The following is a 26,529-nucleotide window of genomic DNA, read 5'->3' on the forward strand; positions in this document are numbered from 1 at the left end:
AAATGTATCAAGATTATTGTACTTGTTTGTGCTATGTATACCCCTTTTTCACATGTAAAGCGTGATGGGATAAATGGCGTTATAATAATAAATAATAATAAATAAAAAATATGTGGTTGTAAAAAGCTCCGAAAAATGCAAAGGCATCGGTTCCAATATGTTCTGATACACATTGATGATGTGCAGTGTAATTTCTCCTACACGACGTACCTGTGAGAGGCTCGGCACGGTGAAGTCCATCAGTCCCAACCCATTACAGGAGTGCATCTCTAGAGCTACAATCACTTTGGTCATTGGGTTTTGTCCTTCATTGTTTTCCTGAAAAATACAGACAACTGGATGAACCGAGCACAATTTACTGTCAGTATAACATAATGTAAAAGTTCTTTTGGTTTACTGATTTACTCAACATAGTCTTAAAAAATAAAGAATGTCAATTTCATCGCTTGTCATCGTTTTAAAGTGGTTTTATCAGTTCGGAGAAAAACACAAAAAGTGACAGTAGATGAAATTCTAAGACTTTTCTCAAATACAATTCAGTAGTAAATCAGATGATTTCCCGCAGTATTACAGGTCAGCAGGTTTTACTTTTACTTTACAAGGTTGAGCGGAGAATTTGGTGACATTCCACCAAACTTTTTAATATTTCCACCAATGTGGCCGTATGAGGGTTTGTATTTTGCAGGACGCGTTGTACTTTTGAATGACACCACGGATTTTACCATGTAGCACACTGTAAAACGGGAAAAAAATTCCAAGTACAGTGAAATTGCAAAAAAAGTGCAATTCCACAATTGTTTTTTTGGATTTTTATTTAACATCTTCGCTATATGGTAAAACTGACCTGGCAAGATGATTCCCTAGCTCAGTACGAGTGTGCAGATACCAAACATGTATAGTTTATTTTTATTTAAGTGGTGAAAAAAAATTCCAAAATTTGTATGAAAAAAAGTTTTTGCATTTGTCACCATTTTCCGAGACCCGTAACGTTCTAATTTTTCGGGATCTGGGGCAGTGTGATGGCTTATTTTTGCACCCACAGCTGATGTTTTTATTGATGCCATTTTGATCGCATCTTATTGCAAGGTTGCGGCAGCCTCAGGGTCAGCCAACTACGGCAAGCCTGTTAGACCATGCCAGGACATGTGACATGGCGTCTGTTCTCGATTCCAGCCAATTTTGCGCTCCAAAAGTCAAATGGTGCTCCTTCCCTTCCAAGACCTGTCGTGGCCCAAAATGTCCATCAGACATGGGGTATCGGCATGCCCATGAAAAATTGCACAACAAATTTTGGGGTCCATTTTCTCCTGTTACCCTTGTGAAAATAAAAAAAATTTTGTGAGAAAAATTATTTTTTTTATTTTCACAGCTCAACGTTATAAAATTCTGTGAAGCACCTGCGGGTTCTAGGTGCTCACCACACCTCTACATAAGTTACTTGAAGGGTGTAGTTTCCAAAATGGGGTCACTTGTGAGGGGGTTTCTACTGTTTAGGCACAACAGGGGCTCTCGCACGGCAGGGTTTGAAAGGGAAGGAGAGCCATTTGACTTTTTGAATGTAACGTAGAGCAGTGAAAATAAAAAAATCTAACTTTTTCCACAAAAATTATCTTTTAGCCCCAAATTTTTTATTTTCACAAGGGTAAGAGGACAAAATGGACCCCAAAAACTGTTGTGCAATTTCTCCTGAGTATGCCGATACCCCATATGTGGGGAAAATACACTGGGCGCACGGCAGGGTTCCAGAACGCAAAATTGGCTGGAATCGAGAGCGGACGTCATGTCTCGTTTGGAGAGCCCCCTGATGCACCTAATCAGTGGAAACCCCGCACAAGTGACCCCATTTTGGAAACTATACCCCTCAAGGATTTTATCAAGGGTTATAGTGAACATTTTTAACCAAGAAGTATGACACAGAATTTGATAACAGTAGGTCGCTGCTTGAGTTTGCATCGGGTACTTGGGTATGCGCCAAGTATCGCGGGTGCTCAAGTGACACCCCACATGTTTAACGCTTGTTAGACACCCAAAAAAAAACATGCAGGAATCGCTCGTGCATGGCAGGCAATCCCCGCAAGTTTTTTTTGGCTGTATAACAGCTGCAAAACATATGGGTCTAGACTCGAGCATGTCACTCCAGCACCCAATGCAAACTCAAGTAGTGAGCACTTGCGCTCAACACTAGTCGCCATATCGTCATCATTTTTTTTCCTTTACTTTTGAAAAAATCCCAACCCTAACCCTAACACCAACCCTAATACAACCCTAACCCTAGAGTTTATTTTTTACCCCGTTCCTCATGCGGTATAAGTGATTAGACGACTTTATTCTTCAGGTCGGTGCGATTACAGCGATACTAGATTCATATCAGGTTTTTATGTTTGGCAGCTGTCACACACTAAAAGATGCTTTTTTTGCAAAGACTAGTTTTTGCAATAATTTTTCCATATTTCGGCCGACAGAGCCATGTGAAGGCTTGTTTTTTGCGAGACAAGTTGACATTTTTATTGGTACCATTTTCGGGAAAATGACATTTTTTTTGATTCAGGAATTGCTTTTTTTTATGCCGTTCCGTGTGTGGTAAAATTGATAAGGCAGTTTTATTCTTCGGGTCAGTACATTTACAGAGATACTACATTTATATAGTTTTTTATATGTTTTGGCACTTTTACACAAAAACTATTTTATAGAAAAAATATTTTTTTTTGCATCGCTTTATTCTGAGAGCTATAACTGTTTTATTTTTTGGCTGATGGCGGCTTGTTTTTTGCGGGACAAGATGACGTTTTCAGCGGTACCATTTTTATTTACATTCGTGTATTTGATCGCGTTTTATTCCATTTTTTGGTTAGTGGTATGATGATAAAGCATTGTTTTTTGCTTAGATTTTTATTTTTTACCGTGTTCACTAAAGGGGTTAACTAGTGGGATACTTTTATAGGTCAGGTCGTTCCGGACGTGGCAATATCATATATGTGTACGTTTATTGTTTTTTTATTTATTTTCATAATATAATTTATTTATGGGTGCAGTATTTTTTTTTTTTTTTATATTTTTTTGGATTATTTTTACATTTTTTTAAAAAAATATTTTTACAATTTTTTTTTCACTTTCGGACACGGTCTTTCACTTTTATACTTTGTCCCACTATGGGACTTTCATTTTTTGCAAGTTGATCTCTTGTATAGCATAGAGATGCAGCAGCAGCCTTATGCTATGCAGGCTGTCAGCTCTGCACTGGCACAAGTTAGATAGATCGCACTGCGCATGGTCTAACTAACTTCCTAATGCCTGGTGACCTCGATGTCGTCATGACAACATCGGGTCACCATGGCAATGATCGGGACCCCGCGCAGACAGCGCAGGGTCTCCGATCAAAGGTAAGAGGGGCGCACTTACTCCTGCCTGCTCCCGCAATGCTGCAATCGACTTCGATCGGTTAATGTGGCGGGAGCGGTGCGGCACCGCTCCTGGCACATAGTACCAGGTGTCAGCTGTTAGAATCAGCTGACACCTGGCAGCGATCATGCCCGGGGCGTGACCGAGGAGACGTAATAATACGTGCCTGGTCAAAAAGGCCCAGGTCACAGGTATGTATTATTATGCCCCAAGTCAGAAAGAGGTTAAAGCGTTCAAGAGTGATTGCCAAATAAAGTGACACTGGTCAGAATTGAAAAAATTGGACTGGTCATTAAGGTGAAAACAGGTTAAATGCATGTAATAGGGGCTAAAAAGTTTTGCAATTGGGTTTCATTAAAAAAATTCCAGTCTCTGTGATGCACTGTCTACTGCTGGCTATACAATGAGTTAACCAAGAATCTGTCAGGCGGCCCGCCATGACAGTCTGATGGTGAGCTAGTAATTCTTTTGTCTGTAGTTTTCTAAGATCCTCTCAGCAGATTTATGACCACAGACCACATCAAAGTTGAATGTGCAGGGAAACAAAGTCTGTAAAACCCAAAGGGTGAAAAATATTTAATGCTCCTCAATTGCAAAAATTATTTTTCGGCTCTAACACATGCATTTAATAACAATGCCGCACGGAGGTCAGCGGCAATGCAGCTCGCAGCAGAAGGACCCCGACCGGCTGCGCCGCTAACCTCCATGCGGCTACCGTCGGAAGATCAGCGGCCCGCTGATCTCCCGACGGCAAGTGTGAAGGGAGGACCGGGGAGCGGCGCCGCCGGTTGGGATACTTCTGCTGCGAGCAGCCGGTTATCTCCCGGCTGCTCGCAGCGGAAGCACCTGCACAGGCAGCGCCGCTCCCCGGTCCTCACTAATAAGATTCCGGCGGCCGTGACCAATCAGTGATCTTGGCGTTAATTTAAACACCGCTGTGCTGATTGGTCGCAACCAATCAGCGACTTAGGCGCCAAATTTAAACACGCTCTCCGGTCCTCACGAACAAGGTTCGCTGATTGGTCGCGGCCGGCGGCCGCGACCAATCAGCGATTTGGGCGCCAAATTTAAACACCGCTCTGCTGATTGGTCGCGGTCGCGACCAATCAGCATTATTGGCGCCAAATTTAAACCCCGCTCTGCACAGAGGTCAGCGGCGATGCAGCTGGGAGATGACCGGCTAGCGCCGGTATCCCGACCGGCGGCACCGCTGACCTCCATGCGGCTACCGTCAGGAGATCAGCGGCTAGGGCCGCTGATCTCCCAACAGCAAGAGAGAAGGGAGGACCGCGGAGCGGCACCGCCGGTCAGAATACTTCTGCTGCGAGCAGCCGGTCATCTCCCGCATCGCCGATCCCCGGTCCTCACCAATACGATTCGCTGATTGGTCGTGGCCGCCGGCCGCGACCAATCGGCGATATTGGCACCAAATTTAAACACCGCTTTGCTGATTGGTCGCGGTCGGCGATTGCGACTAATCAGCAATATTGCCGCCAAATTTAAACACCGCTCTGCTGATTGCGTCCGGTCGGCCGCATACATATTCTAGAATACCCGATATGTTAGAATCGTGCCACCATCTAGTAATAATATAAAATGGATACAGTCCTAGGTAAAACACCCCTGAAGAATAGGATCTACTTGTAGTCACACCTCATCATCTGTCCCGAGTTTGGCTCCGATTTGCTGCTGCAGCAGCTGTTTTGCCTTCACCCATGTAGAAAGGAGTTGTTGTCTGGTGGCGATGGGTACTACCTCGGCCTGGGAACTCCCATTGGTAACATCTAAGGCGTAGTCACATACCTAAAAGATTAACGGACAGAACATCAGATAAAAGACATGATGATGCACCTTAGGCTATATTTGGAGATGGTTGCAGTTGATGTCCAATTGACCTTCCATATTACACCTGTAATTTATGGACCTCCTGTATCTCCTTGAACCTTACTTAAAAGGGTATTCCCATTTCCAAGATCATATCTCAATATGTAGCAGGTGTAATAATAATAATAATATCAGCAAATACCTCCAATTAGAAATGTAGTATAGTTCTTCTGATTCGCTATGTTGCTCATCACATGTGCGCTGCATTGCAGTAGCTTAGGTATCCACTTTTACGACCACTCATATAGTGACAGTTATTTAGATCCTATCCCAATACGTAGTAAGTGTAATAATAATAATAATATTAGCAAATACCTTCAATTAGAAATGTAGTACAGTTCTTCTGATTCGCAATGTAGATTACGCCATGTGAAGGGCATTGCAGTAGCTTAGGTATCTACTGTTATGACCACTCATATAGTGACAGTTAGTTAGTTGTTAGTGGTCATAACTATGGATATCTTAGCTACTGCAATGCGAATCAGAAGAACTATACTACTTTTCTAATTGGAGATAATTGCTAATATTATTATTATTACACGTACTACATATTGGGATAGGATCTAACTAACTAACTGTTACTATATGAGTGGTCATAAAATCGGATACCTAAGCTACTGCAATGCCCTGCACATGGGGTAAGCAACACAGTGAATAAGAAGAACTATACTACATTTCTAATTGGAGGTATTTGCTGATATTATTATTATTACAACTACTACATATTGGGATAGGATCTTGGAGATGGGAATACCCCTTTTTGTCATTATTAGACTAGGCTATTATAAGTCCGATCAAGCCGGGTGTTGTAGCCTTAATACAAAAGGATAAAATGGATGAAAGTGACTTAAGAGAAGAAAAGTTCTTTTTTCTATAGATACAGCTGTGATGTAGATGTATAAACTCAGCGGCAATGACAAATGACGACGTTACAGCCAGAATCCGCCGATGACAATTGGAACAATTGGATGTCTCATTTAAATGTCCTCCGGAATTTTTTTGAGAAAAAGGAACTAATTAAATTTTCATGATTCCGAAATCTCCTGAGAATCAAAGCACAATATGCTCGGGAGTCGGAGGCCTTATGCTAACCTGCAGGCTAAAGTGTTATGTCAATGTCATTCCTGCCTGGCTTCAGAAATGCAGTCGGTTTCAAATAAGCATCTGTTTAAGGATCTATGGGGAGCAGAGACGAAGGCAATTATCTATAAAGTAACCTTTCCATAGAGGAGACGTCGTGCCAGCAGCTCCGTCCAATTTACACAAATAGTCAAAGTGTTAAAGTATAAAAACCGCCATCATTTATCCATAGATATCCCTGTAAAGTGGATGCGTACCTCCAGGGCGAGTCTCACATCAGGAAGGCCACTTGGATCAATTGATAAAACATGTGCTACATTAGATTTCTCAGGTCCCTTCCCTGCAGCCTTCTTGCCTTTCTCTGTACGCAGACTTGTATCGGGTCTTTTATTATCATCTGACACAGGTATCCAGCGAAGAATTAAGCCTTTGGCTAAGGCATTGGACAGAACAACCAACAGTGCCGGGTTCCTAAATGGCATGTACAAGACAAAATGGGGCTTAGTGCTGGGCAGAAGAGGAAATGTACAAAAAGGCACAATTGGGGGCTATTTCTGGGTCTAACAGTTACACTATTTTCCACTGAGGATTTTACTGTGTTACCCGCATGTCGTATTTGTTATGCTAGTGTACCAACTCGCTCGGGATAATAGGCAAAGCTAAAAAACTGCAACTGATCTTTCTTGTTCCTATACATACTAGAGATCCTGACCCCGCAGTCCCTCGTGGTTCCTGGGTGAGCTGAGATAGCCCTAACCACAGACTAGAAGATGGCAACTCGGACCAATACTGCTTGAAAGACCATCGAGTGCTTCAATTTCCTCCAAAAGAACCGACGGAAAGAGCAGAGTGTGAATTACCTACAAAATGGAAAGTGGAATTTCACTGACTGGCTTTAAACAACAACAGAATGTCTGAACATCCACATGAAACTATCACCAGCAGGAAATGCCAGTAGGGGCAAAGAATGTAAATCCGCACCCGAAATATGATAGGACAGACAAATGAACACTCCTGTGTTATGTTAAGCAGACTGCAGCCAGAGTAGCAGAACCTAAACACCCGGAGAAAAGTTGTGTCTGTCGTGGCTCGGTGGAAAGAGAAGCCAACCACAAAATATAAGCTCAAGGGTTTGAACCAAGGACCATGACAGTATTAAAGATTTCACCTGGCTAAGGGTCCATCTACACTGCACAATTCACACTGGTAAACAACTGCTGACTTGCAACGTTTGCTGGTTGACCACCGTTTAATAACCTGTATACACAGGCATCAGAATCTATCGCACAGACGATCTGTTATACATCGCTCAGTGCACAGTAACATGCACGTAGAACCAGAGCAGGATGAACATAGCGAGTCTCTGTACATTGTGTGTGGGCCATTGAAACACATGACCACTGCAGCCAACTACTGGCTGTAGCGGTCACAAGCCCGTTAGTCGCAGGGAAAGGAAACACTGAGACCGACGTGAACATGGAAAGTATTATAAAAAGGAATAGTGTGGAATCAGGACGTTTATACCGATTTTTTTTTAAATTTTTTAGACTAGATTTTTAAAAGCAGTTTCCAGCATCTACATGAGAGCACAAGAACTTACCCACAATGCCCAGTTTTCTTAAGTGCTACAAGGAGTTTCTTTAGTGCTTCCAAAAGCAGTGTTAGCCTTCCAGATGCGAGGATATGCTTGTTGTGGTTCAGGACATAGACGATGGCATTGTGCGTTATCCAGGCCTCCTGCAGCTCCACACCCAAGTCTGCGGCCTGCAGAAAGTTCTCTGTAGCGTATCCCGAGAGCTGAAATATCCAATCCCTATCCAGAAAGAAAGAAGATTGTTAAATGGCTTTGACTATCCTTTAATATATAGTTACATTTGTGACCTTCACATGCCATAGGAGAAAGAAATCCTGCAATTTTTCCACTGCCCACCAGGGCTTTTTTTTAACTCATACTTCCTGTCTTTTCAGGAAGAGTTTTCAGGAGTCTCCTTATCGTAACAGTCAGGATTACAATGACTGATCCACCAAGCATAGCTGACCAAAATTCCCATCCTTTCACAATGACCTTTCACTCAGACTCTATGGGCCGCATTCACCAAAGCTTTTATACCATTATTCTGGAGTAAACAGTTTTGAAAAGTCACAAAAGTTTGGCGCAACGCAAGACTGTGCTAAAATTTTGCAACTTTTGTCGGTTTTACGACATTTTTGAAAAATAGGCTGAGCAGGTTGTGCGTCTCTTAAGAAATGAGCGTGAGCGGTCTATTGCTGCTCGTGTACATGTGCATATCCGGAAAAAAAAGGAAATTAGAATCTAAGAAAAGCTCCAATGGCCAGTGTGAAAATGGCAAGAGTTTTCATTTTTGTGACAGGCTAATCTGTTGCAGTTTTTGCGTGTCCGGCAGCATTCCGAGTGTCCGGCAGCATTCCGTGTTCCGGCAGCATTCCGTGTTCCGGCAGCATTCCGTGTTCCCTGTGTTCTGGCAGCATTCCGTGTTCCGGCAGCATTCCGAGTGTCCGGGCAGCATTCCGTGTTCGGGCAGCATTCCGTGTTCGGGCAGCATTCCGTGTTCCCTGTGTTCCGGAGGCATTCTGTGTTCAGGCAGCATTCCGTGTTCTGGCAGCATTCCGTATTCCCTGTGTTCCGGAGGCATTCTGTGTTCAGGCAGCATTCCGTGTTCCCTGTGTTCCGGCAGCATTCCGTGTTCCCTGTGTTCTGGCAGCATTCCGTATTCTGGCAGCATTCTGTATTCCCTGTGTTCCGGAGGCATTCCGTGTTCCAGCAGCATTCAGTGTTTCCTGTGTTCTGGCAGCATTCTGTATTCCGGCAGCATTCCGTATTCCCCGTGTTCTGGCGGTATTCCGTGTTCAGGCAGCGTTCCGTGTTCTGGCAGCGTTTCGTGTTCCCTGTGCTCCGGCGGCATTCCATGTTCAGGCAGAGTTCCGTGTTCTAACAGCGTTCCGTGTTCTGGCAGCGTTCTGTGTTCTGGCAGCGTTCCGTGTTCTGGCAGCGTTCCGTTTTCTGGCAGAGTTCTGTGTTCTGGCAGCGTTCCGTGTTCCGGCAGCGTTTCGTGTTCCGGCAGCGGTCCGTGTTCCGGCAGCGGTCCGTGTTCTGGCAGCGTTCCGTGTTCTGGCAGCGTTCCGTGTTCTGGCAGCGTTCCGTGTTCTGGCAGCGTTCCGTGTTCTGGCAGCGTTTTGTGTTCCGGCAGCGTTTCGTGTTCCGGCAGCATTCTGTGTTCCGGCTGCCGCCGGTAACAGCTGATAGGTGGTGGAACAGTGTGTCGTACGGCCACCGATCAGCTATTGATGGAATATTCCTTGGATAAATAAGCAGAGACCAAACCCTTTAAATTTGGAGGTGCATTTGTAGCCCTATTCTCTGAGATCTCCATAAGCAGATGAACGGCCACTTTAACAGACAGTATTTTGGCTGATGGATAAGTTCAGATCCCATCGGTTACACATTTATGGCATATCCAAAGTATATGCAGTAAATGGTTAAGATGGGAATACCCCTTTAGGTTACAAAGCCCCCAAATGCAAAAGCTTTATGACCAGGTAAAAGCTTATGTCATGCATGCCGATGTATCATACTACACCATGACCTGAGAAAATACCCTATAAAACACGACTTGGCTCTCTTCTGCTCTCCTATGATGTAAGATGGATTTTAGGGCTGTAACATAACTGCATCCTCTACAAGCCCCGCTCTCCTGATATACTTGTGTCTACGTAACATGAAAAGTAAAAACTTCTGGAGGAGTTTTGTGTCCAATTAACATCGGATCGGGCCTTACGTTGGATTGTTACTCTTGTTAATTTCTTTCTTCTTCATTGATTATGACAGCATCCCTGAAGTACATGTAAGAGCAATGAACCAGAACCTACCGGGAACCAGAGACGCAGAACTGCGAGCAGCTCCAGGCCGCGGATTCACAGACAGGAATCAACAATGTCATATCACATGCATCAACTCCCGACCGCAAACCCTGCCTGCGCCACAGCCAACTACGCTACCAAAGAATAAGAGTTGTAGTCTCGGCACGATACAATTTACTTCTAGGACGACATTAAATTAATTCTCCCCATCAGCACAAATTTTTAAAAAAAACTGTAAGAAAAGGGTGATTTATAATAATTACACAGAAAGAGTCAAACTTTTATATAGCATTATAACATAGAGCTCCGCCTAAAGGATCGCTTGTTACAAGGCATAAAGAAATGTACTATGTATTAACGTTAGGAAACCAAAAGAAAACAATGATCAGAAGACCATGCATGATATAAAAATATAGATCTTTATTAGGCAAAATTCATACTACTCAGGGAAAAGGGGAAAAAAACAGTGCAGAAGTGCTAATACTTGTGTGCACAAGGGCGCCCAACGAAAGAGCCACATGAAATAGATTGTAATATATAAGTACAAATCAATGACTCACATTATTAAGTATCTCCCAGTGCATATGTATGTATATTATACCAAAGCCATTTGGAAAAAACACATAATATAAAATATGCTTTTAATTATAAATATATACTTGGGATGCAGAGCAGAGTGTATGGAGGGCTCTGTGTCAGTGCGCCCGCCCCAACGCGCGTTTCAGTGTTAACCTTCGTCAGGTCCATGCACAATAGGGTCTTTTCTAGTGGAGAAATTGGTATAGGTGATAGGTAATGGAATTGCTCACCTTTGGTGGTTGTTTAACCCACAACTGGGGAATCAAGGTATGTCAGCTGCTGCATTACTCTCAAGTCGGGAAATGCCACTGTGTAGCAGTGTGGTGGAGGATAGGAGTAGCAGTCTGCGCTGCCGTGCTAGATTCAAGGAATCCGGAGGACATGATGAGGGATTAGATCATGCGGTTTATTCTCAACGCGTTTTGAAGTTGAACCAATGTTTTTTAACATTGTGGTTCTCCTGATGAAGAAGTCGGTTCAACTTCAAACGCATTAAGAATAAGCCTCATGATGTAATCCGTCATCATCCCCTCCGGATTCCTTGAATCTAGCACAGCAGCGCAGACTACTACTCCAGGTAGTTCACATTTCTCTCTCTATGAAACATACCGGTCAATCACCTGGAGCGGCGCTGGGTAAAGCCAGTTGGGTTCACTGCTGGAAAGGTCTTGTTTCTAACTATGGTCCTTGGCTGGTTCTTCAAACTACATTTTTTCTTTTCGAAACGCCAGGGCGTTCAGAGAAAATACCTGGCTGCAATCATGGAGCCAGGCTCTGATTCATGCTGCCTCTGGTTTGGGCTGCAAGAATGTAGTGACGGGTTCCCTTTAATATGGGGTTTTCCATTAGCAATCCCATAAAGGTTCAAAACACATGCGGAATTAACGGGTGTGGGCTGACACAAAGCCAGCTGATTCTAAACCCACAGAAAGCAGATTGAGAATAGACTATCGGTCATAATATAATTCAAAATGTGGCTGGAATCAGTAGAGGGGCCATGGCCTATTGTCAGGAGAAAAATTTACTATAAATAGTTGAAATCTATTCAATCTGGTTGGCTTACAATTAATTATCTTGAACATGTACAGCCCAAAAAAATCCACTAAATTACTCGAGAACCTGATAAAAGGGAATCTGTTAGCAGGTTTTGCTGAGTAATTGGAGAGCAGTATGATGGAGGGGCTGAGAGCCTGATTCCTGGGATGTGTCACTTACTGCACTGTATGTTGCTGTTTCAATAAAATCAGTGTTTTTTCAACAGGCAATTATCACTACAGGACTAGGAGGCAATTATCTCATGCCTCCTAGTCCTCCTGCTCTGTATAACCCCGCCCCCACCAACATGCACAGTGCACACACATAAAGCTGCTAATCAGAGGTGTGGGCGGGGTTATACAGAGCTCAGCATTCAGAGAACTGCTAGATCTGCAGCAGATAAATCAGGGATTGTATGAAAATGACGGCACGCAGACTAGAAAGTGACACATCGCTGGAATCAGGTTTTCAGCCCCTACATCATGCTGCTCTCAGATTACACAAAACAAATCTGGTGAAAGATTCCCTTTGAAGTAAATTGTGCTGCCAAAGGTATTAGTAGTTTGTAGGTTCAAGATTGGCAAATAAAATGCTCATTAATCTAATTCTAATTTTGGAAAGTTAGAATTTACGGAGACAACTTTCCTGCCATCCTCCAAGTGTGCCTGACCTTTCTTTTATTAAATCTTTACAATAAACTTTTCCCTATCAGATGTAAATAGAGGGTTTTTGCAGGAACCCTTCACTTTGGGGTAATTTCCTCTGCTCATGTCGAGCGTTCTGTAAGTTCTTCATTCAAGTGATTGCACATATTTTGTCGGCTCCTTTTGTAATCTTTGCGTTTATTCAACACTGCATTTTGCTCATCATTGAGGAGAACTCTTCACTGCACCTTGCAGCTTCCAGCCGTGACGTTTTACATGATTGTTATATCTGCTTGTTCCAATTCAGGTTATCGAATAAATCTGAACTGGAGGAGATGATACGACAACGTCCCGCACATGTCATCACAATTCTATCGGATCCTCATCTGAATAATCTGAATATGGTTTTCGGTTAATAGTGTGGTTTAACTCTTCACTGCAAATGATGAGAACAGACTATAGTCCCACAATCCCAGTGACTGAGATCTTGAAGATCTGCATCTTATCCACATCCATATCTTTGTCATTCATCTACTACGTGTTATCTATTCTGAAAACTGAATTGTACCTCCATGCTTCTTGCAATGCTCTGCAGCCTATCATTGGTATATCTTTGTCATTCATCTACGTTGTTTAATCCATGACTTTAAGGTCATCACACTTACTTTCACAGATAATGATCCATGTAGAGTTGCCAGTCTGTTTTTTTTCTGCAGTTTATGGTCTCCTGTTGTCTTAAACTAGCTGATTGATTGCTAACGAGTTAAATCTGTGTAGATCTAAGCAGATATGTCCCTATATATTGAGACATAGTCAAGGGGCAGCATTTATGCGGGGGCATTTATGCATATAGCATTTATGCATACTTTATCGAAGTGCCATAATTTATCAAAGTGTCTCGGCAGTTAGATATGGCAGTTGGACAGGGCAGGAGACAGGTAAGACATGCAAGACAGTTAAACAAACTTGCTTCCAGGTCATCAGTTTTGCAAACAGTACTCAGCATTGGTATTTGTGCCATTTACGTTCTAGCTGCTACAATCATCCACATTCACCGTTCTCCCACAAATTCAGCACACTTCATCCATATTAACCCCTCACTCTTCTCTTCTCCTATGTACAGCTGTCATGCTCTATTCACAATGTTATACCACGCAGATCCATTCATTCCCACCATACAACACAGGAAACGCTCTCACAAATCACTCAACCATCTGCTCACTCTCTGTATCTTCCTTCTCTTAGTCGCAGGTGATATTTCTCCTAATCCAGGACCCTCCAGTAATAATAACACTAACTCTTTCCCTGTTACATTCAGAAACCCTGCTAATCTCATTAATATTCCCTGCATATCTTCTGTCTCATTCAACTGTGCCCTTTGGAATGCGCGCTCAGCATGTAATAAACTCTCTTACATCCATGACTTTTTCCTCTCTAATTCCCTCAACCTTCTGGCTCTCACTGAAACCTGGATTCAGCAGTCGGACACCACCGCCGCTGCAGCTCTCTCCTATGGTGGCCTACACTTCTCTCATACTCCGAGACCAGACAACAGATCAGGCAGAGGGGTTGGTCTGCTTCTTTCAACAAAATGTACTTTTCAGGTTATCCCCCCAGTACCCTCCCTTATCTTCCCTTCTTTTGAGGCCCACACAGTCAGACTCTACCGGCCCTTCTCCCTGCGAGTGGCGGTTGTCTATCGCCCTCCAGGTCCCTCCCGTCAGTTCTTGGATCACTTTTCTGCCTGGCTTCCAAATTTTCTATCCTGCGAAATCCCCACGATAATCATGGGAGATTAAAACATCCCAATCGGCGATTCTCATTCACCATCTGCCGCTCACCTTTTATCACTAACCTCCTCCTTTGGCCTTTCACAGCTTGCTAATTCTCCTACACATGAGGACGGGAACACATTGGACCCGATTTTCTCCCGGCTTTGCTCAGTACATGACTTTACTAACTCTCCCCTTCCACTCTCTGACCATAATCTTCTTTCATTCTCTGTCAAGAACTGTGACTCTACTCAAGACACCGCCACTTTCCACACTTATAGAAATATACGCGCCATTAACACCCAGAAATTTATGAAAAAGGTTGCAATCATCATTGGCCCCAATCTCCTCCCTCTCATGTCCCGACTCTGCATTGAAGCATTATAACGAAATAATGCTATGCGCCCTGGGTGAAGCCGCACCTCCTACACAAAGAAAAATTCGGCATAGACGGTGACTACCCTGGCACACGCCACAAACATGTCTTCTCCAGCGGTGTTCCAGGTGTGCTGAAAGGCTGTGGAGAAAATCTAATCTGCCCGAAGATTTCCTCCATTATAAATTTATGCTGAAAACATATAACTCTGCGCTTCACCTCTCAAAACAAACCTACTTTAACAACCTTATCATCTCATTATCCAATAATCCTAAACGACTCTTTGACACGTTTCATTCTCTCCTCAAGCAAACAACACAGGCCCCGACCAGCGACCTCAGCGCAGACGATCTGGCCAATTATTTCAAAGAAAAAATTGACCATATCCGACAGGAAATTTTCTCCCAATCCCCAAACGTTATGCATGCTCTCCCCCGCCACATTGTATCTTGCTCACTTTCGGACTTCGAACCAGTCACGGAAGATGAAGTGATCAGGCTCCTTGCATCTTCTTGCCCTACCACCTGAACCAGTGACCCTATTCCCTCACATCTCCTTCAGTCCCTTGCTCCAGCTGTCACCACTCACCTAACTAAAATTTTCAACCTCTCCCTCTCATCTGGTATCTTTCCCTCTTCTTTTAAACACACCAGCATACATCCATTACTTAAAAAACCATCCTTGACCAGAACTGCATGGCCAACTACAGACCTGTTTCCAATCTTCCCTTTATCTCTAAACTCCTGGAACGCCTGGTCCATTCCCGTCTAATCCGCTATCTCTCAGACAACTCTCTTCTTGACCCTTTACAATCTGGTTTCCGCTCTTTACATTCTACTGAAACTGCCCTCACTAAAGTCTCTAATGATCTACTAACAGCTAAATCTAATGGTCACTACTCCCTGCTGATTCTCCTGGATCTCTCTGCAGCATTCGACACTGTGGATCATCAGCTCCTCCTCACTATGCTCCGCACTATAGGCCTCAAGGACACTGTTCTCTCCTGGTTCTCCTCCTATCTCTCTGACCGCTCCCTCTCTGTGTCTTTCGAAGGCTCCTCCTCCTCTCTCCTTCCCCTTACTGTCGCGGTTCCTCAAGGATCAGTCCTAGGCCCCCTTCTTTTCTCCTTATACACCGCTCCCATTGGACAAACAATCAGCAGATTCGGTTTTCAGTACCATCTCTATGCTGATGACACCCAATTATACACCTCAGCTCCGGACATCACCCCTGCATTATTACAAAAGACCAGTGATTGTCTTTCTGCTGTGTCTAACATTATGTCCTCCCTCTACCTAAAACTGAATCTGTCAAAAACAGAACTACTCGTATTTCCCCCTCCACTAACTTACCTGTGCCTGATATTGCCATTTCCGTTTGTGGCTCAACCATTACTCCCCAGCAACAAGCCCGCTATCTTGGGGTCATTTTTGATTCAGATCTTTCTTTTACTCCTCACATCAAATCACTCGCTCGTGTCATCTACACCTCAAAAACATCTCAAGAATCAGGACTTTTCTCACCTTTGACTCGGCAAAAACTCTTATTGTAGCTCTTATTCATTCCCGTCTGGACTACTGCAACTCTCTACTTATCGGGCTCCCTCTTACTAAACTCTCCCCTCTCCAATCCGTCCTTAATACAGCAGCCAGGATCATATTCCTCGCCAACCGCTACACCGATGCCTCTTCCCTGTGCCAGTCATTGCATTGGTTACCCATCCAATATAGAGTTCGTTTTAAACTTATCACGCTTATCCACAAAGCGCTCCATGCTTCAGGACCCCCCTACATCTCCTGCCTTGTCTCAGTCTACCACCCTACACGTGCCCTCCGTTCTGCCAGTGACTTAAAACTAAAATCCTCCATAATCCGAACTTCCCACTCCCGTCTCCAAGATTTCTCGCATGCTGCGCCAATTCTTTGGAATGCATTACCCAGGACAGTTCGATTAATTCCCAATACCCACAGTTTCAAGCGGACCCTAAAAACCCATTTCTTTAGACTGGCGTATCGCCTCCACACACTACCTGTCCATCCCAGTTGTCCGTCCCAGTTTTCCCCCATATTAAAATCTTCTTCAATTTCAGGTTCATACCAACCATGTACTTAATAGCCTCTGTCAGGACTGTACACATACTGGCAGGCGACCAGTCCATGTATTATTTATCCAATTTAGTATATTAAGGCTGCATTATACAATATATGTATTCTACCTTTTGTGTCTCCCCCATTTCATCATAGACTGTAAGCTTGCGAGCAGGGCCCTCACTCCTTTCGATATGAGATATGCTTATTTTGTATTGTCTGTATAAGTCCCCCTTAAAATTTGTAAAGTGCTGTGGAATATGTTGGCGCTATAAAAATAAACATTATTATTATTATCCATAATGCAGGAACAAGAACATTAGGCAGCAATTTGTGACAATTACAGCAATTAGAGAGCAACAGGTAGCAAACTATTATTCTCCGCGTAGGAGGACTACATAGGCACTTATTTTTGCAAGTTTCACTTATCTCAAGAATTGGGTTTTTGGACCTCATTCTTGGCCATTGATGTACATCATGAAGAGGTTGCATGGAATCGATCACTTGGCTTTGTTGCGTCTGTCTTTGTAAGACTTTTGTCACGATTCCTCAGCTCAGTATGTCTTGGACGTGGTGACTGACAGCTCAGTCGTCCAATCAGGTGCAGGGGCGTGCTGAGCTGTTGGAGTTTTGACTGACAGCTCAGCCATCCAATCTGAGTCTAGGAGGTGCTGAGCTTCTTTCGGGTGTTCCCTGTTCAAGGTGATTACCCAGCTACTTAACTAAGTTTTCAGTCCCAGACCTCTGCCAGACGTAGCATCTGCTCAGTGGTTTCCCTTGTATTCCTGTGCTGTTTATTGATCTATTGCTGCCTGACCTTGGACCTCGTTCTGACCATCCATTTGCCTAGCCCCTTTGCTCTGATCCGCTATCTTCCTGGTATTCTGACCTTGGACTGTGCCCTGACTTTGCCTTTTGTCTTTTCCCTTTAGTTTACGTGTTCTCTTGGTATTTGACCCCGGAACAATTGACCACCCTGCCTCACGGCCTGTCCGTGAGTAGTGACTAGAGTCACAATTTTTATGTCAATGAAACCTTGTACGTGCAGACACTTCTCCATAGGAATACAGACCAGGCATGGGATTATAGAAGGGATGACTTCCACCAATCAGATTATTTATAGATAACCTAGTGTATTAGGGGCAGCTTAGTCTCCAAAAATGAAAATCTATAAAGCAGTACTGAATCTGTAGCAAGACAGACATAAGAGATGATCGACGGACCGATTTGTGGGTCTTTCATTTTGAAAACTATGGAATTTGTCCTGGAGGCATCTACCAAAACCTAATGTAATGAAAGCCTTATACTACTGATAAGAGTTCAGAATAAGACGATGTTCACATATCTATGTGACATGTCCAAGTGCTGGCACATATCTTATCGGACAGCCCTTGGATTCATAGAGTAGAATGGATCTATTTACACATCAGTTTAAATCACAGATCCGAAAGCGAGATCCATATGACTTAGAGCAGGTCCTATTCTGATTCGATTTTGCAAATCAAAATCAATAATTAAAGAGGATAACCTTAGGATAGGTCATCAATGTCTGATCGGTCGGCTTCGACATCCAGCACCCCTGCTGATCAGCTGTTCTCGGTGTCGGCAGCAGTGGCCACAAATGCTCAGTTGCGGAGCTGCTCCGTCTTCTTATACAGTAGTGGCTATGGCAGGGTACTGCACATCAGCCTCCTATTGATTTGAATAGGAGGAAGATGTGCAGTACCCTGCCGATGCCACTATCAGAACATAGAGCAGCTCCGCAATTGAGCAGTTCCAGCCAGTGCCGGCCATCACCAAGAACAGCTGATCGGCCGGGGTGTCGGACTCAGACATTGATGACTTATCCTAAGGATAGGTTATCAATGATAAAGGAGTGGACAACCTCTTTAAAGTCTATGGGTGTCTGTGAAAGACAGATGCAAATTGGAATGCTTCCGATTTGCTTTCGTCTTGCATTTGCATCTCACGAATCTGTTGCTTAGCTTTACATTTGATTAAAAAAATATGACCTTTCAAGGTTCTTTTTTTGGGGGGTTGGATTTAAGCACTTTCTTCAGTGGAACAGAGAAAAAGGACTAGGATAACAGCTGAGAAAAAAAAATCAGTCCATTTCTCTGGCAGAGTAACACTCACATGGATTTGTGAATGCAGCCTTGAGAATATATTCTCACACTTCAGTCACAGCTGATCTCCTGGGGTGGCAACACCGACCCAGGGGGACAGCAGTATTATACAGCGCCCATTAAATTAACCTCACACCAGTTAGTAAATGGTTGTGCTGAGTCAACCTGAGCAAGATCCAGACTTTTACATCAGTTCTCCATCTTGGAGAATAGGAAGAGTCCAGAGTGGGCAAGACAAGTGTATGTACTCTTGTGAGACACATCTGAAGTCGGCCCAGCAAGGATCAACTTTCTATTACATCCATATTCTCTAAATGGGACAGATTCTTCAGAATTTGAAGAATAAAAAACCTAAGTTAAAATGAAGGTCTTGAGACTTCTGTTGCTACATATACAGTATGCATACAGTACAGGGTGGGCCATTTATATGGATACACCTAAATTAAATGGGAATGGTTGGTGATATCAACTTCCTGTTTGTGGCACATTAGTATATGGGAGGGGGAAAACTTTTCCAGATGGGTGGTGACCATGGCGGCCATTTGGAAGTCAGCCATTTTGGATCCAACTTTATTTTTTTTCAATGGGAAGAGGGTCATGTGACACATCAAACTTATTGAGAATTTCATAAGAAAAACAATGGTGTGCTTGGTTTTAACATAACTTTATTCTTTCATGAGTTTTTTACAAGTTTATGACCACTTATAAAATGTGTTCAAAGTGCCGCCCATTGTGTTGGATTGTCAATGCAACCCTCTTCTCCCACTCTTGACACACTGATAGCAACACTGCAGAAGAAATGCTAGCACAGGCTTCCAGTATCTGTTGTTTCAGATGCTGCACATCTCGTATCTTGATGATATTTTGTGGTATATGGGGTACAAAGATAGTGGGGCCATTCTTCATCAATGGAAACCTCAATGCCACTGGATATCTGAAATTTCTACATGATGATGTGTTGCCCTCTTTATGCACTGAAGATGGCACGTTCCCTGAGTTTTTCCAACAAGATGGTGCACCACCACATTATGGGTGTCACGTCCGAGCATTCCTACATGAACAGTTTCCTGGAAAGTGGATTGGTCGTCGTGGACCAGTTGAATGGCCACCAAGGTCTCCCGATCTGACCCCCTTAGACTTTTATCTTTGGGGTCATCTGAAGGCAATTGTCTATGCTGTGAAGATATGAGATGTGCAGCATCTGAAACAACAGATACTGGAAGCCTGTGCTAGCATTTCTTCTGCGGTGTTGCTATCAGTGTGTCAAGAGTGGGACAAGAGGGTTGCATTGACAATCCAACACAATGGGCAGCACTTTGAACACATTTTATAAGTGGTCATAAACTTTTAAAAAACTCATGAAAGAATAAAGCTATGTTAAAACCAAGCACACCATTGTTTTTCTTATGAAATTCTCAATAAGTTTGATGTGTCACATGACCCTCTTCCCATTGAAAAAAATAAAGTTGGATCCAAAATGGCCGACTTCAAAATGGCCGCCATGGTCACCACCCATCTGGAAAAGTTTTCCCCCTCCCATTTACTAATGTGCCACAAACAGGAAGCTGATATCACCAACCATTCCCATTTAATTTAGGTGTATCCATATAAATGGCCCACCCTGTATATAGATAGATAGATATATGGATAGATGGATACATAGATAGATAGATAGATAGATAGATATATGGATAATATTTTAAGTCTGGGTACCTATACAGGATCCAGTCTGAATCTTCATCCAGGTTTGCAGGAATGTAAGATGATGGACGCATACTAGTATCTTCAGGTGGGACTGGACTCTCATTTAGTTTGCATCCTTCAGACTTCAAAAAGTGTATTGTTGCCTGCAAGAAAAAGATTAAGTTTTACCACACTGTAGAAATCGTATATTCACAGTCGATATTACTTGATAACAGTCTTTGGAAAAAGCCTCATTGATCTTATAATTCAGCAGTTTCTTTCCCACAACAAGTTTTTACTTTTCTCACATATCCAGTGTTGGCGGCACTTCTATTGGATATTGGAGGTGTTGCAGCTGAGAGGCGTCCTGTATGACCTGCTAAATTCACATGAAGGGGGTTGTTGTGGATCAAAAATCCAAAGTGATATTACAATGCAACTCTAGTCAGAAAGTAGCATTTCTGGCGAGGTGAACGGATGCATAGGCCACGGAGACGATGCACCGAATTCACTGTACTCCAGAGAGCTCTTCATTAAGATTGGCGTGCGCAACATCAGTCTTAATTAATCAGCCTTTAAGATCCTAGACCAAAGGCGATTGGATGGCTCTATTCTAAAAAGAACTTGTTAACCATTTTCAGAATAAGAACTAACTAAAGAAAAGGACAAACCCTTTAAGTATCAGCATTCAGAAAGCCTTATAATAAAGATTTTCACATTTAGAGAGAATCTGTCACCAGATGTATGCTGGAAATGAAGAAGCAACTTTGCCTGTGTACTTAGAATCATAGAATGGTAGAGTTGGAAGGGACCTCCTGGGTCATCTGGTCCAACCCCCTGCTCAAAGCAGGATTCACTAGATCATCTCAGACAGATGTCTGTCCAGCCTCTGTTTGAAGACGTCCATTGAAGGGGAACTCACCACCTCTCGTGGCAGCCTGTTCCACTCATTGATCACCCTCACTGCCAAAAAGTTCTTTCTAATATCTAATCTGTGTCTCCTCCCATTTAGTTTCATCCCATTGCTTCTAGTCTTTCCTTGTGCAAATGAGAATAAAGATGATCCTTCTACAATGTGACAGCCCTTGACATATTTGTAGACAGCTATTAAGTCTCCTCTCAGTCTTCTTTTTTGCAAGCTAAACATTCCCAAATCCTGTAACCGTCCCTCGCAGGACATGGTTTGCAGACCAGTCACCATTCTGGTCGCTCTTCTCTGAACTTGCTCCAGTTTGTCTGTCTTTTTTAAAATGTGGTGCCCAAAACTGTACACAGTATTCCAGATGAGGTCTGACCAAAGAGGAGTAAAGTCCGATAATGACTTCACGTGATCTAGACTGTATGCTTCTGTTAATACATCCCAGAATTGTATTTGCCTTTTTTGCTGCTGCATCACACTGTTGACTCATGTTCAGTCTATGATCTATTAGTATACCTAAGTCTTTTTCACATGTACTGTTGCTTAGCTCTATTCCTCCCATTCTGTATATGCTTTTTTCATTTTTATTGCCCAGATGTAGTGCTTTGCATTTTTCCCTGTTAAAAACCATTCTGTTGGTTGCTGCCCACTGCTCCAGTTTATTTAGGTCTTTTTGAATCCTCTCTCTTCTCTAGTATTAGCTATCCCTCCTAGCTTTGTGTCATCAGCAAATTTAATCAGTTTACCCTCAATTCCTTCATCTAAATCATTGATAAAGATGTTGAAAAATACAGGTCCCAGGACGGAGCCCTGTGGTACCCCACTTGAGACATTCATCCAGCTGGATGTGAAGCCATTTACAACCACCCTTTGAGTCCGATCACTAAGCCAGTTATGAATCCACCTAACAGTTGCCTGGTCCATTGCATACTTGGTCATTTTTTCAATAAGGATGGTGTGAGATACTTTGTCAAATGCTTTGCTGAAGTCAAGATATACTATATCTACAGCATTTCCCTGATCCACCCAGTCAGTGATTCTGTCATAGAAGGAAATTAAGTTAGTCTGACATGACTTGTTAGTTACAAACCCATGATAAGACATATTCTAATATGTACACAGCTCCCCTGCAGACGTATGCACTATTATTAGTCATGTGATGTATAACCAGCATGGCACTTGGTGCACGTCTTCATACTGACCTCTGCGTTGATAAATCGGATTTCTGCAAGCATTCGTAATAAGCCCTTCTCCTCGCTGAATAATTCTGCTTTAGGCTTTGCAGATTCCAGCTCTGAATTCCTTCCTTCCTCCGCCGTGCTGGGGACAGGACTTTTATTTTGTGCTAAATAAAATATACAATAAAACATAAAACAGTTAATTTGTCTTCTAAGACTGAACCCAAGCAATCCAGGTAAGAAAGGGCAAATTTAAGGGTAAAAGCCAGATGGTGCGGCGGTCATGCGCCTGAAACTCCAGGGTGGGCCGAACTATCTGGCCCGACCCTAATAGTATCATTACCTGATCTACTGTACTTTTTAAAGAGCACTTTCACTTAAGAGCGACATTATGCCAAGATGTCAAAACAGAACTGGTCACTAAAGTCTTTCTTCATGGTCTTCAGACTGATAGACGATTGCTCCTTCGGTATTTTAAAACTGTTTTAAGGCTCCGTTCACACTTATGTTTGAAGAACAATGGTGCTGTGTAAATGTGAACGTATGCCTTTAGGGTTGAATATCACTCACTCCAATCATATTATAAGGTACAGATGTCTCCACCCTTACCTCTTCTTCAATGAACTTTTGGGCACTCAACAAGCATCAGTGTTGGTCACGCCGCGGTTACTGATACTTGCTGGGACACGTGTGCATTCGTCAGGTATCACGCCTCCATCCGATTCTAATGAACGGCTGATATATGATAATGGCCGATCACACACATGTAGCATATATTAGTAGACGTGGCTCCGCTCACCTATCACTGAAAGATTAACGTGTACGAGCGCCCTTAAAAATGCCCACTTCACAATAATTTTTCTGTGTAAACACAATCACTTGATGAACGAGAAAAAAACTCGTTCACTGGTGAAACAATCTTTTGTGCAGTACAAAAGATCATCGTTTTCGGCAGCACACCGTCCTGTGCAAAATGGACTCGCGCTTCCGAGAACAATGGCAGCCTGTGTGCACTGATCAAATACAGATCGCTCAGTGCGCGTCGTTTACTTTGGTCTGTCCGTGTAAACAGGTCATTAAACAACCACCAATTAAAAGTTTACCGATCGGCGATCACATCGTGTAAACAGAAGATGATCTTTTCAATCCAAGTTGCTGTGAAGTCAACCTGATTTGCATTTTGAAAGTTGTTCACACCTAGTTTCTAAAAGGTTAAGTCACCTACCTTCCCTTTCTCTCTACACAGGACTCCTATAATGAAGCTGCATAACTCACCACAATACACACAAGCAACTGAGTTAATATTTTTAGCATTTTTTTTTTTTACCAAGGTTGCATTTTATTTAAACAGAGATTAAAGGGGTTTCCCAAGAACAAAAGTTAATTTTAAACAATAATTGGTTGTGTGTAAATAAAATTGTGAAGACCCGGGGTCTTCCGAGGGCGTAATACCACTCAGACAACACAGGGTGAGGGTAAAACAGTGCGCCAATACTTTATTGAGCCGCCAAACAGACAATAGCCATATAGAACAGTCCCAGCAAATACCCACAATGGTGCAAATTTACACAGTCTCACCCATCCGCTGGCCCGCCGGGAATAGAGCAGCTGCGACATTGGGACTTCCAGGGCCAATTGCCTCAACCAGTGGCACCCCGCTTTGGGTGGACACACACAGAGAGGAGGTAGCGGCAAGCTTAGGAAGCTGACAGTCCATTGAGATACGTGGCCAAGAGACCCGAGGGTCCCAACTTGGCTTTCTCCAAGTGTATTTCTCCTGGCCTACTTAATTTAAATGTATGGATAATTAAGATTAAAAGCTGTGTCATCCCAAAAATGTCCCTGTGCTGAGATAATCTTATAAATGTGCCCCTGCTGTGTACAGTGTAATGGTTGTGTCTGACCATGCGGCAACATGGTCTGATCATACCACAGCTCCTGGGCAGGAGAGGAAGCAAGAGAGTATACAGACATTACAGCAGGGGATCACAGCTGATTCTTTATGTGAGGTAAAACATTTCACTGCCTGTTTTTAAACAATGTTTTACTTCAAAGAAAGAATCAGCTGTGATCCCCTGCTGTGATGTCTGTATACTCTTTTTCTTTCCTCCCCTGCCCAGGAGCTGTGGTATGATCAGACCATGTTCCTGTACGGTCAGACACAGCCATTACACAGTACACAGCAGGGGCACATTTATAAGATTATCTCAGCACAGGAACATTTTATTTAAAGGGGTTGTCCAGTACTTTATATTACCCCCCAATGTATCCCCCAGGGGCCCCTAAGGATTTTTGTAATTACCTTACGTTGCAGATAATGCCTGTGAGTGGGGCTATCACTGGCCGCTCACAGGCATCACGTGACCCCCGGCTGCAGCCGGCGCTGACATCCGATGACGTCACGACAAGTGCTGGCAGCAGCTGGGGGTCTTTGTCTTCCACGTTCCAGGTGGATGCCAGGCTGTGGGCGGGGTTACTCCCCCCCCCCCCCCCCCGAGTCACGCCCGGCATGCTGGGTTGTGGGCGGGGTTACCCCGGCATGCTGGGTGTGACGTGGGGGGTAACCCCGCCCACAACCCAGCAGCCATCGCGGGGGGCCCCAGCGCTGAGTAACGCCTCACTTGTCGTGACGTCAGCGTGGGGTCACGTGATGCCTGTGGGCGGCCATCGATAGGGCCGCTCACAGGCAGAAACAGCAACGTAAGGTAATTACAAAAAGTCTAAGGGGCCCTGGGGGGATACAGTGGGGGGGTAATATAAAGTACTGTACAACTTCTTTAAATACATCGAATTGTGGAAGTTATTATTATTCCAAGATCTATTGATTAAAATCAACTTTTGTTCATGGGAAAACCCCTTTAAATATTTCTTTTAAAATCTATGGGTATTTAAAAAAAAAAGGAGACACAAAGAGGCTGTAGAGGGGGTGCTAAAAGGAAACACCTGTTTGTCACCCAGTCAGCCATGGTATGAGAGTAAATGTCCCAGAAAGTCAACATAGCAGCTACAGAAAAGGCTGGAAGAAAATAAAAAAAGGTGAGCACAAGCAGGACACAAAGTTTCAGGTGACTTCAAAGAAAGCCTTTCTGTATTTTAAACAAACTTTGCTTAAATCAATAGTATAAGTGAATCCAAAAAAAATATTCTTCTTTCTCCACTTAGAAACCCCTTCTCCGCTGCCTCCTGCTTGTTCTGAGAAGTGTGAGATCTCAGCAGAAGGGAGCGGGGACACTGAGGAGCTGTCAATCAGGCTAGGTTGGTGGAGATTAAGTAAAGGATTATACAGCCATTTTGACTTGGATTTTCAATGTAAGTACACCAGATTCATCAAGTCTAAGATATCTATTTAATTGTGTATGTAGTTTGAGATTTACTTTGATAATCAAAGTCTATAACACAGAGCCTTCGCTTAATGTACTGGCTGTCGACAAAAAAAGAAAAGGCTTTTAAAACTGCATTGCTGTCCATTACAGCCATAAATGACTTTGACCCAATCTTCCTTTTGAGCAAAGCAGTAATAATGCTACTGATCACACCCAAATCTGTAAATGAACAATAGTAACATTATACTTACAGACATCAAGCTTTGACACGCTCCACCGGCCGTCATCATACAGAAGGCAGAAACGGCAAGCTGCCCTACACACATCCCACACCTCTTGCTTCCGAGCAACCTTGGCCAAATCTGCCCACATCCTAACCCTAAAAATGAGAACAATAGTTATGGGACACATTTAACCCTTTATAATAGTATTATTCTGTAATACCTGCCCTAAAGGAAATCTGTCAGTAGGGTTTTTTCATAATCTGATAGCAGGGGCAGAGACCCTGAATCCAATGATGTGTCACTTACTCGGCTGTTTTAATAAAATCAGTGTTTTATCAGTA

At 43.3% G+C, this 26,529-nt stretch overlaps 1 protein-coding gene across 2 annotated transcripts in view; it reads right to left on the minus strand.

The window, feature by feature from the left end:
* The window catches only part of CFAP46 (cilia and flagella associated protein 46), a 231,327-nt gene that overhangs the window by 157,059 nt on the left and 47,739 nt on the right, over positions 1-26,529 (minus strand). For both annotated transcript variants that reach the window (XM_073685201.1, XM_073685200.1), the window contains exons 16-22: positions 26,216-26,343; positions 22,666-22,808; positions 20,575-20,708; positions 7,964-8,176; positions 6,621-6,834; positions 5,053-5,202; positions 211-318 (exon numbers count right to left, since the gene is read on the minus strand). In XM_073685201.1, the coding sequence (XP_073541302.1) occupies positions 211-318; positions 5,053-5,202; positions 6,621-6,834; positions 7,964-8,176; positions 20,575-20,708; positions 22,666-22,808; positions 26,216-26,343 (1,090 nt within the window). The remainder of the gene's footprint in view (positions 1-210; positions 319-5,052; positions 5,203-6,620; positions 6,835-7,963; positions 8,177-20,574; positions 20,709-22,665; positions 22,809-26,215; positions 26,344-26,529) is intronic.

Source organism: Phyllobates terribilis, unplaced genomic scaffold, assembly GCF_046119375.1.
Source record: "Phyllobates terribilis strain yellow unplaced genomic scaffold, ASM4611937v1 Scaffold_5__5_contigs__length_657084704, whole genome shotgun sequence".
Taxonomy (NCBI): Eukaryota; Metazoa; Chordata; class Amphibia; order Anura; family Dendrobatidae; genus Phyllobates; species Phyllobates terribilis.